At 49.2% G+C, this 12,259-nt stretch overlaps 1 protein-coding gene across 1 annotated transcript in view; it reads right to left on the bottom strand.

The window, feature by feature from the left end:
* Nucleotides 1-12,259, bottom strand: part of Rapgef5 (Rap guanine nucleotide exchange factor 5) — a 226,534-nt gene that overhangs the window by 159,055 nt on the left and 55,220 nt on the right. Inside the window, exon 6 of the mRNA XM_051152513.1 lies at nt 3,944-4,010. Coding sequence (XP_051008470.1) covers nt 3,944-4,010 — 67 coding nt within the window. The remainder of the gene's footprint in view (nt 1-3,943; nt 4,011-12,259) is intronic.

Raw genomic sequence — 12,259 nt, 5'->3', positions numbered from 1 at the left:
TTTCCTCTAGTCCTAAGGGACTCACTCATTACTGAGCTTTATTCTCATGATTACAGATTATAGCCATGTGTGTGTGTGTGTGTGTGTGTGTGTGTGTGTGTGTGTGTGTGTATGCATGCATGCTGGTTTGTTCTACTGTTGCTGCTGTGTCACAGACTGGCTCAGTTGGGGATAGGTCCTTGGAAACGGGGGTTCTCGGAGCAGAAATAAGGCGTGACAAACAGACACAAACTCATCTGTATGGTTGTGTCTGTCACGCCTTATCTCTGTTCACTGACACTTCGAGAACCCCCGTTTCCAAGGACCTATCCCCGACTGAGCCAGTCCATGACACTGCTGCTGCTGTTGTTGCTGTTGTGTTTGCTATTGCTGGTTTGCTGGATTGCTGTATATCCTGGTGATGAAGATTGGACTTGCCCCAAGGAACTATATCCTTAATCAGTAGGAAGCAGTCTCAAGAGACTCTGCCACCTCTTCCCCTTTAGCTGTCTGTCTCTCCTACCTGGTATTGGGATACCGGAAAGGATTGGGATGGAGCCTTATCTCTCTCTCCAAGTGACCCCAAAAATCTTCAGCCCACAGACCAGTGGCCTCTAAACAGTCTAGAAGGATGAAGTGAGCACTGACACACACGTGGGGAAGGTAGGAACAAGCCCTACGCTCCTTAAAGAAACAGAATCACCACGAGAGATGTGCCATCGGCCCTCTGCCACTGGGCTATACCCCAGCTCCACTGGTGCTAACATTACTTGAAACCAGATCTGACATGTGGGCCTCCTCTCAAAAGCTCAATCTAGACGGCCCTTCCCCAAACTGCACAACGTCTCTTGCACCACTGAAAGAACCAGAGCCAGACTGAGGATGCCAAATAGTCATTTTACAGATTTCACAGATAAAAGTATAAGATAATCCGATGTGGGTGATCGCCTGAGGCAGCCAGACAGAGGGTTAGTCATTCAGGGGTGCAGAGGGGACTTACTTGTATTCTCTGAATAGATGAGCCCGCTCAGGTCGGTGAGAGAAGGAGGGAGGAGAGTAACGACACTCAGTTTCTCCACTCTCCAGAAAGGAAAGGGGAGATGGCAGGAAACAGGCGAGTGGGAACAAAATGTTTATATTTTAAAATCACTGCTTCAAGTGCTTAAAAATGAACGCATGGTTGTGCTCACTGTGTGCTCAGTGCTACAGCTCCCTCCACTCTCCCGACCCATGCTGAACGTTACATCTATGCTGGTGTGGCTTACACACTGACCAGGCCTCTACACCCCACCTTCTTAAAAAGCCACCACCTAGTTTAGATCTCATGCTGTTGCTGCTTCACGAAATGATACCAACGTGAAATTTCTGACAAGGGAATCTCTCCAACATTTCAAATTCAAATAGTTGAGTTATCAAAGAGATTAAAGAAATGCCGGCCATCTTAATAGACTAAGAAAGAGAACAGGGAGCCCTGGGAAAGATGGCACAAGACAAAGTAGAGAGGCGCTGTACATAAGCAAAGGGGAAAGAGCCCTGGGCGTTCATGGTATTTACCTGACAAAACGATGGTTCTCAGTAGGACCTGCCTCTTGCTGGCTCTCTAACAAGTATTACCCCAGAGAACTGTGTGGAAAAGAAGGCATAAGAAATCAGACGGAGACCGATGGGAAACCAGGACCCAGCACATGGTGCTGAATTTGGACCATTTTATCTATAAAGTAGGATGCCCAAATGGAGGAAACATGATAATAATAAGACTTTTTACAAGAAAGGATGATTAAAAAGCCTGGGAGGACAAGTTCATAGCCACCGTGAACCGAGCTCATCACAACCTCGGACAGCCTTGTTCAGTGTTCTACTGCTGTGCAGAGATGCCATGACCACGGCGACTCTTACAAAGGAAAGCATTTCTTGAGGCTGGCTTACAGTTTCAGAGGTTTAGTCATCACAGCAGGACGCATGGAGGCATGCAGGCAGACATGGTGCTGGAGGAACTGAGAGATCTACTTCTGCATCCGCAGGCAACAAGAAGAGAGAAACACTGGGCCTGGCCTAGGCTTCTAAAAACTCAAAGCCCACCCCCAAGGACACACTTCCTCCAACAAGGCCATGCCTCCTACTCGCTGGAGTAGTGCCACTGTTTGATGACTAAGCATTCAAATACATGAGCCTATAGGGGCCAACTTTATTCAACCACCACAGGCGCCAAACAGAAAAAGAAGCTCCTGAGAAGTTGGTGCACTACAATAATTAAGTATCTGGTTATAACATCCTCTTTCCTTCTAAGGAAATGCCAAAGAGAAACTCTACTTGCACTTCCTTTTTGCTCAGTGGCATTAGAACCTCTACTAGCTTTCCTACTTATAAAACAGAAATGATGCCAGCTGCTTCACCATTTTATGGGCACCCTAACAAGAGTAGGCACACAGGTGCACGTACAGTAAACTTAACACGGCATCAGACTTAGAGTAAGGTTTTTAGATGGTAATTACTTTGTATAAAACAAGCACTCCCTTTTGTTCTATATTTTAACCTAAAGTGTGTTGTTAAATATTTTCCCAACACACTGTCAAGATTTCCTCTCATGTAAGGCTCTGCAGCAAAGCTTACCATATTAAGTCCAGAATCACTTTTCTAAATTCATTCCAGAGTAATAAAGAGCGTTTTCCCTCCATGTGTGTACAGGTGGTAAGGCCTGGTGTCTCACACTCCATGCAGTTTCCTTTCACATACAACCCAATAAAGCATGATTTTCTCCAATTAGCACTTTACTAACGGGTCAGGGCTAATGCTGGCCATCGATGTGCAGTGTACCTGGAAAGCAGGAACCCCGGGTGAAGAACCGCCTCTGTCAGATTGGCCTGTGGCGTGTCTGTGGGGGCATTTTGTTGATTGTTACTTTATGTAGCAAGGCCTCACCCATTGTGGGTAGTGCCAGCCCTGGGCAGAGCCTGCGCTATATTAAAAAGCCGGTTGAGCATGAGGCAGGTGGGGCGGGCCACTAAGCAGTGTTTCTCTGTGGTCTCTGATTCAGTTCCTGCACCCGGTCCCCACCTTGAGTTCCTCCCTGGCTTCCCCAGTGAGACACTATAAAGCGGAAGCTGAAACAAACCCTTAAACCCTCTCCTCCCTATGTTCTTTTTGGTGTTGATCAAAGCAAGAATAGCAAACCAAGCGGACAGTGGTCCAAAGGCAGCACAAAAGAATTCCCAAGGGAGGCCAGAGAAGCTTCTCAGAATCTGCCCACGCCAAATGGTTAAAGATTTAAATACCTGGGATTTCTACAGCCTGCCAAAAATGGGCTTAATGACTAGAACGCACAGGGCCAAGCATGGTGGCCTGGAGCACAACTCTAATCCCATTCCTCTGGAGGCAGAACTGCGAGTCCGAGGTCACCTACACAGTGAGTTCTGGGTCAGCCAGAGACACACAATGAGACCCTGTCTCAAAAGAAGGGAGGGAAGGAGGGAGGGAGGAAAGAGAAAGGAGAAGGGAAGGAAAGAGAAACAGTCTAGCATGGACAGCCAGCTCTCACAACAAAGAGAGTCATGAAATACCCCTTCGGCCAGCAAAGCCACTACCATTCTTTTCAATGGCCTTACAAACTTTAGTGACAATGTTGTAATACCATACTGAAAACCAGTGTCACCACCTTTGGTTTCTTGACATGGTTCCTTTTTCTGCCTTAAAACAAACAAACAAACAAACCCAGAATATTACCTCTTTTGTGTCCCTGGGCTGAGCCCCACTAGATTCCAAGGCCTGGGAGCTATTGGCTTAGCAGGAAGGCTGCACACACCTTCTGCCAGAAGGTCTCTGACATCACTGGGAGGCTCGAGCAACATTGCTGGTGCCTTGCAATGGGCCTCTCACACCAGTAAGCAGCTGCACCCGAACTGCCTCCCTCCTGTGACCTGGCCTCAGTATCTATCTCTCCCTTCACAGAGGAAGGTAACTGTCTTACCGCAGATGTTAGCCGAGCAAGAATTTCTTCGCTGCTTTCTTCTGAGTCCTCCACTTTCTGGTGAGACCTTTGAAAAATAAGACAAGACAAAACCAAAACAACAAATTACTCCTTAGCACTGGCTGCTCAAACTTACATACCAAACATAGGAAATAAAGGGCAAAAAAAATTGACACTGTCATTATGTCATCTGTTCCATCATGCAAATAGCACTGTGTTGGCAGAGCCAAAGATACACGCTCCTTCAGCAGCCAATAGTTCTTCAGGGTAATTATCCAACACCTCCTCATGATGGACCAGCTGAGTACAGAGGACCAAGTGCTGCTCCCCAGGTGACATCACAGGATAACCCTGGCATACCAGATCTACAGATACGGTCACGGGAAAGTGCATGTGAATGTAAGATGGTTAGAGGCCAAATTCCCCTGAATCTAATAAAACTGTGAAGCTGTGAAATGTGAATTTATCACTACATTTGAGTTTTAGCCCAAGCAAATGCACTATGAAATAGTATATTTTAGGCCTAATCCCATGGCGGAAATTATAAGTAGTACAAAAAAGAAAAGGAAAAGGAAAAGAAAGAAAGGATTTTTCTCTTTCAGGAAATAGCAGCCAAAGAGAAAAAACAGTTATATAAATATCAAGCAATAAATGACACAAGATCATTTTGTTTAGGAAAAATCACCTTTATTGTTTTACACAAATGTATATAATAACAAAGGTTCTACTTAAAAAAAAAAGACTCTTGGGGCTGGAGAGATGGCTCAGTGGTTAAGAGCACTGTCTGCTCTTCCAGAGGTCCTGAGTTCATCAGCAACCACATGATGGCTCACAACCATTTATATTGGGATCTCATGCAATGTACATGCAGATAGAGCATTCATGTACATAAAATAAATAACTAAATAAATCTTGAGGGAAAAAAAAGACTCTTAAATCTTTTTTTTTTTCCCCTGGTTTGGCCAAAGAAAACAATGAATTAATGCTAAATGCATATGTAAAATTGCAGGCTAGATTTATTTCCACAGCCATCCTGTGGGTGAGAGAGTCTTGGCAGCTGATCTGTAGAGCCGAGCACCAGAAACGTGGCCTAGTGGTTCCCATCTCAGGATCAGGGGTGAGCCAGCTGGAGCATGTGCCTAAGGCCAGGTAGCCTCCTCCACAGCTCTCCACAGAGCAGATAGCAACTTTGTAAGAAGGGAGGAGCTAGTTGACCAATCCTGGCAACGGCTTCTTGATTCTGTAAATGTTATTCAACCCCCTTTCAGAAAGAAAGTCAGGACCTTCAAATCTGAGGAGAAATGCAAGCTAATGCCTTTATAAGAACTGTAAATGGCAGCTACGGCTCCCCACCCTGCTCAGCTTGTCAAGTGCCTTAATTGCTGGTGTAGCAGCTAAGTGTTTGAACCGCTTGCTCAGTAAAGATCTGCAGAGGGAACTGAGCATTCTACTTTAGCGTGTCTTTTTGAAGTCACTTGCAAATGAGTATTTCTTTTTTTTTTAAAGATTTATTTATTTATTACTATGTATACAGTGCTCTGCCTGCATATATATTTGCAGGCCAGAGGAGGGCATCAGATCTCATTATAGATGGCTGTGAGCCACCATGTGGTTGCTGGGAATTGAACTCAGGAACTCTGGAAGAGCAGTCAGTGCTCTTAACCGCTGAGCCATCTCTCCAGCCCCATAATGAGTATTCCAAACAACAATCCTTCTTATGAAAATTCACATTTCCTTAAAAAGGAGGCCGTGCTGAGAAGGGACATTTAAAACCCTACACAACTCAAACTTGCCTTATTTGATTTGGCTCGGTAATGGAACAGATCTGACAGGAAATTAGCCAAGTATACCACAGAGCACAGCACCAACCATATGTGGCCCTCTGTGGCCGCTTCTGCCCATCTCTGCAGCAAGACACTGACTGCCAGTGCCTTTCCAGACATTTCCTGATAAAAGACTACACTTCCCGGCTTTCCTTGCGGCCAAGCCAAGTAGTTCCGGAAGGAAGGGACTTCAGTATGGAAGTCATTCCCGCCTCTATAAGGGGCCCTAGTCCATTTTCCCTAGGCCTTTTGGCCACCCACACAATGAGCGACAAGAAAATCCTGCGTGAGGTCACACCACGCCTGTCTTTCTGCCTTCTGTCACCACAGCTGCTTTAAGTAATCTGACCCAACACCTGAGAGTTAAGTTATCAGGCATGAGATAGATGGTTTGCACTAGCACAGACCCAGCTGTGAACCTGTTTTCAAAGAGCTGCTGTGAGGAGCTGTGGTTCCAAGGGTAGCTCCTGTGTTGATGGTTATTTCATGAGCAGCAGCCGAGCTACCACTGCCTTGCTGAAAAATAATTCTATGCCTGCTCAGAGGCAGCACACTCCCAGCACAACACACTGGCAGACACATTTCTGAAGATGTGCAATGCGCTCCCTGGAGTTGGCTGTAACCCGCATTCTACTTCTATCTACCTCCTCAGTCAGGCACCACGATCTTTACAGAGTCAACGCACAGAACCCCAGGCCTCTCCCTAGTTTCTGACCATTGCCGAACAGGCCTTGTTTCTCCAGCCACTTTCCAAGCGGCTCTGCATGCCAGCCAGCTCTGTGTGACACACACACACACACACACACACACACACACACACACACACACACATCATGCATAGGCCCCATGGCTCCCTTCATGGTGTTCTGGTAACCTGTGGTCGTGGTTGCCCGTCCTTTCTGCGCGCACTGTGCTGTGCTGTTCAGCCATCAGTCAGCCTTCCACAGTCCTTCCCCCAGTTCCGTGTCCTTTCGTCCAGGCCCTCAACTGCTCTCAAAGACATAAGTGGATCACGTTTTAACCAGATTGACTCTGGTCTCTCTTGTTGTGTTCAATCTCCTACAGACACCGAGATCTCCCCAAGCCCCGGACTCCCAGGTGCCACCCAGAGCAGCCTGAGAACAGCAAAGTTTGGAAACTGTTTTCCTTCCGTGCTAAGCGATCCCCATCGCTGAATCAGAAATGCTGTCCATCTCATGGAACCCAAGGAGCTCAGGGGAGCAGGACCGGTGATCCATCACAGGCTAAAAAACTTAGGAAAGCAGAGGAGACACTGGTTCCCCTTCTGCGCTCAGCACCCCACTGTGGCCACCTGGAATTTAGCTCCCTGTCCAGCTCTTTAGCAAAATGCTAGAAAGAAGGATCATGCTTGCTTTATACTGTAAACGGATTGTAAAGGACAGGGAAGTGGCCAGGGGAAGAGAGAGAAGAGAGAGACCGCTGGCTGAGAACTTGCGGCTGCAGGAAGCTCTGGACCAGGCCTGCCACAGAGGAAGATCTGCTTTCCAACAGAAGGCAGGACCAGTAGTTCTCCAAGGGAATGTACTGACTGCCAGAGGCAGAGGTCTTTAAACACCTGCGAAATCTAGTATCTTAGAGTTCTACTGTGTGGATGCAGGGACGGCAAAGTCTATGCTCCTTGTCCCTTGACCCTCGAGCCATCAAGCATGGCCCCGCATGCCCACAGAAACAAACAAAAGATTTTGCTCTCTTCCCCCACACACACTGAGGCACCCACACACACTGAGCACCCTACACACACACTGAGGCACCCCATACACACACTGAGTCACCACACACACACCGAGGCACCCCACACACACCGAGGCACCCCACACACACCGAGGCACCCCACACACACTGAGGCATACCACACACACTGAGGCACCACACACACTGAGGCACCACACACACACACACCGAGGCACACCACATACACTGAGGCACCCCACACACACCGAGGCACCCCACACACTGAGGCACCCCACACACACCGAGGCACACCACACACACTGAGGCACCCCACACACACCGAGGCACCCCACACACTGAGGCACCCCACACACACCGAGGCACCTCACACACACTGAGACACCCCACACACACTGAGGCACCCCACACACACTGAGGCATACCACACACACTGAGGTACCACACACACTGAGGCACCACACACACACACCGAGGCACCCCACACACACTGAGGCACCCCACACACACCGAGGCACCCCACACACACCGAGGCACCCACACACACCGAGGCACCCCACACACACCGAGGCACCCCACACACACTGAGGCATACCACACACACTGAGGTACCACACACACTGAGGCACCACACACACACACCGAGGCACACCACATACACCGAGGCACCCCACACACACCGAGGCACCCCACACACACCGAGGCACCCCACACACACCGAGGCACCCCACACACACTGAGGCATACCACACACACTGAGGTACCACACACACTGAGGCACCACACACACACACACCGAGGCACACCACATACACTGAGGCACCCCACACACACCGAGGCACCCCACACACTGAGGCACCCCACACACACCGAGGCACCTCACACACACTGAGACACCCCACACACACTGAGGCACCCCACACACACTGAGGCATACCACACACACTGAGGTACCACACACACTGAGGCACCACACACACACACCGAGGCACACCACACACACTGAGGCACCACACACACACCGAGGCACCCCACACACTGAGGCACCCCACACACACCGAGGCACCTCACACACACTGAGACACCCCACACACACTGAGGCACACTGACCTACTGCATCCACCCAGCAGTACTTCTGGCTCTTCCCTCGGGGCACTCCTCTTTCTCGCAAGGCTGATCGCGTCTACCACTACCACCCAGCCCTGAGGCCAGTGCGGCCTTGGAAGCCTGTAAGTTAAGAGCACGCAGTAGCCCTACAACCTAAAGTCACAGGAGAAGAGGAGCCTCAGCTGAGCAGTTTTCACAGGACAGACTGACCCACCACATCTTTTGAGACGTGGTTGGAGGGTCCAGACCACTGTGTGCTGCATCATCTCTAGCTGGACCAGTGGGAAAGAAGGTCATCAACATGAGCTAGAGCTGGACAGCAAGCCAGTGAGCAGCGTCCCTCCAAGCTTTCTGCTTTGTCCCTGCCTGAGGCTTCCCTGCCCTGCTTCCCTCAGTGATGGACTGAGGCCTAGAAGCTGAAGCCAAACCTCTTCCTCTCCAAGATGCTTCTGGCCAGAGTATTTTATCACAACACAAAGCAAACTACAACAGCCTTCCTGGGGTCCTAAATCCTTAAGTGATGCCCCCACACACCCCACACAGATGAAGGGCAAATCGTCTTCTGCTCAAAAAACATAAAATAAAGGCTGAATCTGTTTGATAGAGACATTACTGTTTGACCTCCACACGGTCTGTAGTAATCAGCATAACCACTCACATTAGATTCCCACAACTTGCTCATCTCGCAATGAAGTCTAGATACTTCAGTCAACACCTTCCCATCCCCTACCTATGGGAAAAGAAGTAAGATAGAAAAGCAAAATTATACATATTATAAAATGAATACAAGCTGACTTCTTCAGAGACTATTTCTCCATCATTAGATGGATAGTTATGCTGACAAAAGACATTTTCTGAGCAGCAATAAACTGTGACTGTCATGGGCTTCCTGGCCCAGGTACACACTGACAAAACCAATCTAAATTGGAATAAAATCAGGTGTCCTGGGACCAATTCCACATTTCATCTTAGGGATTTTAAATTGAATCCCTGTCACTGCTTCAAATACTAATGCCAGCAGCCACAACAGTCCAGATGTAGCTGCATTCCCTGCACTACTCTCTCTCCAGTCCAGATGTGGCTGCAATCCCTGCACTACTCTCTCTCCAGTCCAGATGTGGCTGCATTCCCTGTACTACTCTCTCTCCAGTCCAGATGTGGCTGCATTTCCTGCACTACTCTCTCTCCAGCCCAGATGTGGCTGCAATCCCTGCACAACTCTCCAGTACAGATGTGGCCTGACAACGATCAGCAATCTGTTCCCACGTGTGGATTAAGGTTTATCTATAAACCACGGAAATTTTGGAGAACTCAGTCTCTCCTCAGCTGCAGGGGTAACAAAGATAAGTGGAAACGTTCTTCACCTATGATCCAGATCCAAATGCAAAACATGCCGAGCTCCAGCATGAGAAAATTTGCCACTCAAAAACGTTTGTTTACCCAGCATATTTTTTTTCTCCCTCTCCAAATGTCCCAAGAATCTAATTAGGGTATGTCAGAAGTACAAAAGGCAGATTTGGGACAAGAATGAATGGCAGACCTGAGCTTGAACTCCCTGGGCAGAGCTGTGGAGCATGTGCTACTCAGGAACTGGAATGTCTTGTGCTGCTTGTAAGTGTCAGACAGAAACTACGGCAGGGTAGGGGAGTGGGGGGCAGGAAGGGGAGCTTCTCAGGGAGGCGGGGTAGGGGAGTAGGGGAGTGGGGGGCAGGAAGGGGAGCTTCTAAAGGAGGTAGGGTAGGAGAGTGGGGGGCAGGAAGGGGAGCTTCGCAGGGAGGCAGGGTAGGGAAGTGGGGGGCAGGAAGGGAAGCTTCGCAGGGAGGCAGGGTAGGGAAGTGGGGGGGCACGAAGGGGAGCTTCTCAGGAAGGCAGGGTAGGGAAGTGGGGGGCAGGAAGGGGAGCTTCTCAGGGAGGCAGGGTAGGGAAGTGGGGGGCAGGAAGGGGAGCTTCTCAGGAAGGCAGGGTAGGGGAGTGAGGGGCAGGAAGGGGAGCTTCTCAGGAAGGTAGGGTAGGGGGGTGGAGTCCGGAAGGGGAGCTCCTCAAGGAGGCAGGGTAGGGGAATAGGGGGTGGGGGCCAGGAAGGGGAGCTCCTCAAGGAGGCAGGGTAGGGGAATAGGAGGTGGGGGGGCAGGAAGGGGAGCTTCTCAGGGAGGCAGTGCTGTTCTGTAGGATTTAGGCAGCACAGGGATCTGGGGTTAGAAGTCACTGCTGTGGACATGGTGCTGAATAGGTGAGTGGAAGTAGAAAGAGCAGAGACAGCCAGTGACTCAGCTCTGAACACTTCGAGTTTAGAGGTCAGGGTTTGAAAAGCATGAACAACCTGAATAACCAGAGACCAGTAGATCTGAAAACACAGTGCTAAGAAATGACAATCTGTTACGGTCCCCAGGAGGAGGAGACATGCCACTCCAAGGAGCTACACAAAGGAAGTCCCAGAATCAGCAGTCAGGGGCCAGGAGAGAAAACACAGAGAAGAACCTTTTTCTGTGTTTCCCACAGGAAGTAACAGTGAGGCAGGATTAAACAGGCTGAGGAAAGGCTGGTCTGAATAGTTTACCTCACTTAGGAGAATGGGGCTCTCCCCAGCTGCCTGGTACCTGGCCCTGCAGTGCTCAGGGCAAGGAGAAGGCTCAAAACAAGTGATTGGAAGATGGATTTTTGCATTGACCGCTCCACATGTGAAGTTCTTTGGAAGGGCATCTCCTCAGGGTCAAGCAAGGCCCCAAACTGCGCAGCCTTGACGCACGGAGCCCATGGAGCCAGGCAGGACGCATAAGCAGTGTAGCTGTCCCAGGAGCGTGTGCAATGACTGCTCTCAAGAGAACAGGAGGCAAAGTGCCAAAGATGCTGACCTGGTCCATCAGCACCAGGGCTGAGAGTGAGTGAAGCATTTATTCGGCAACACAGTAAGTAGGCTTGTGGTCACCACAAGGAAGTTTTAAGTGAAGAAAGGCTTTTCTTGGATAGGCAGGACTACACCCCCTTGCTACTCACCGCCCCCCACAGGGGATCCCGTGGAAGACCAGAGAAAGGAGCAGATACTGGATTTGAGTACTTTGCTGTATTAGAGCAAAATTAGGAACTCTCTGGCTTCCCATAGGACGAGTGCTCATGTAGGCAACAGACCCCAGACTCCCTAGCAAAAACCACACACACATACACACACCCTATGTTTTTCTTTACATATCCTCTGATAGCCCAAGCTGAGCACTAACAATCCTCAGCAAGCCTTTCAATAGTATAAATGTTATTGCTTATTACCTGTCTGTGACTGTAAGGTTATGGTGACGGACTGTTTGGGGCCCAGCCTCTTCACCCTTGCAAGCTGAGCGGTACCACACTGCAGCTGCACTGACCTTGGCTTCACAAAGCACCAGGTCTCAAGCAGGGTCTTATTAGGAAGAACCACAGTACACGTCCTAATGTAATTACTAGGCTGTCTTCCTTGATATGGCTCATTCCTTATTCCTCACTTGTTCTCCTCTGCTCCCACCCATAATAAAAAGTGAGTCGGGAAAAAGAGCATTCTGGGTAATGTAGTTTGGGCTTCTGTTTGAATGAGACACTACAGCTGGCCTCCTTCTCTGAGGCTGTACGCCCTGACAACCAACTCAATCCTTTCAAATTATCTCTTTTGGAAGCAATTAAAAACCATTTCATAGAGAGCCAGTTATTT

This window comes from Acomys russatus, chromosome 1, assembly GCF_903995435.1.
Source record: "Acomys russatus chromosome 1, mAcoRus1.1, whole genome shotgun sequence".
In the NCBI taxonomy this organism is placed as follows: domain Eukaryota; kingdom Metazoa; phylum Chordata; class Mammalia; order Rodentia; family Muridae; genus Acomys; species Acomys russatus.
The sequence above is the reverse complement of the archived record's forward strand: the minus strand, read 5'-3'. Positions and strand labels throughout refer to the sequence as shown.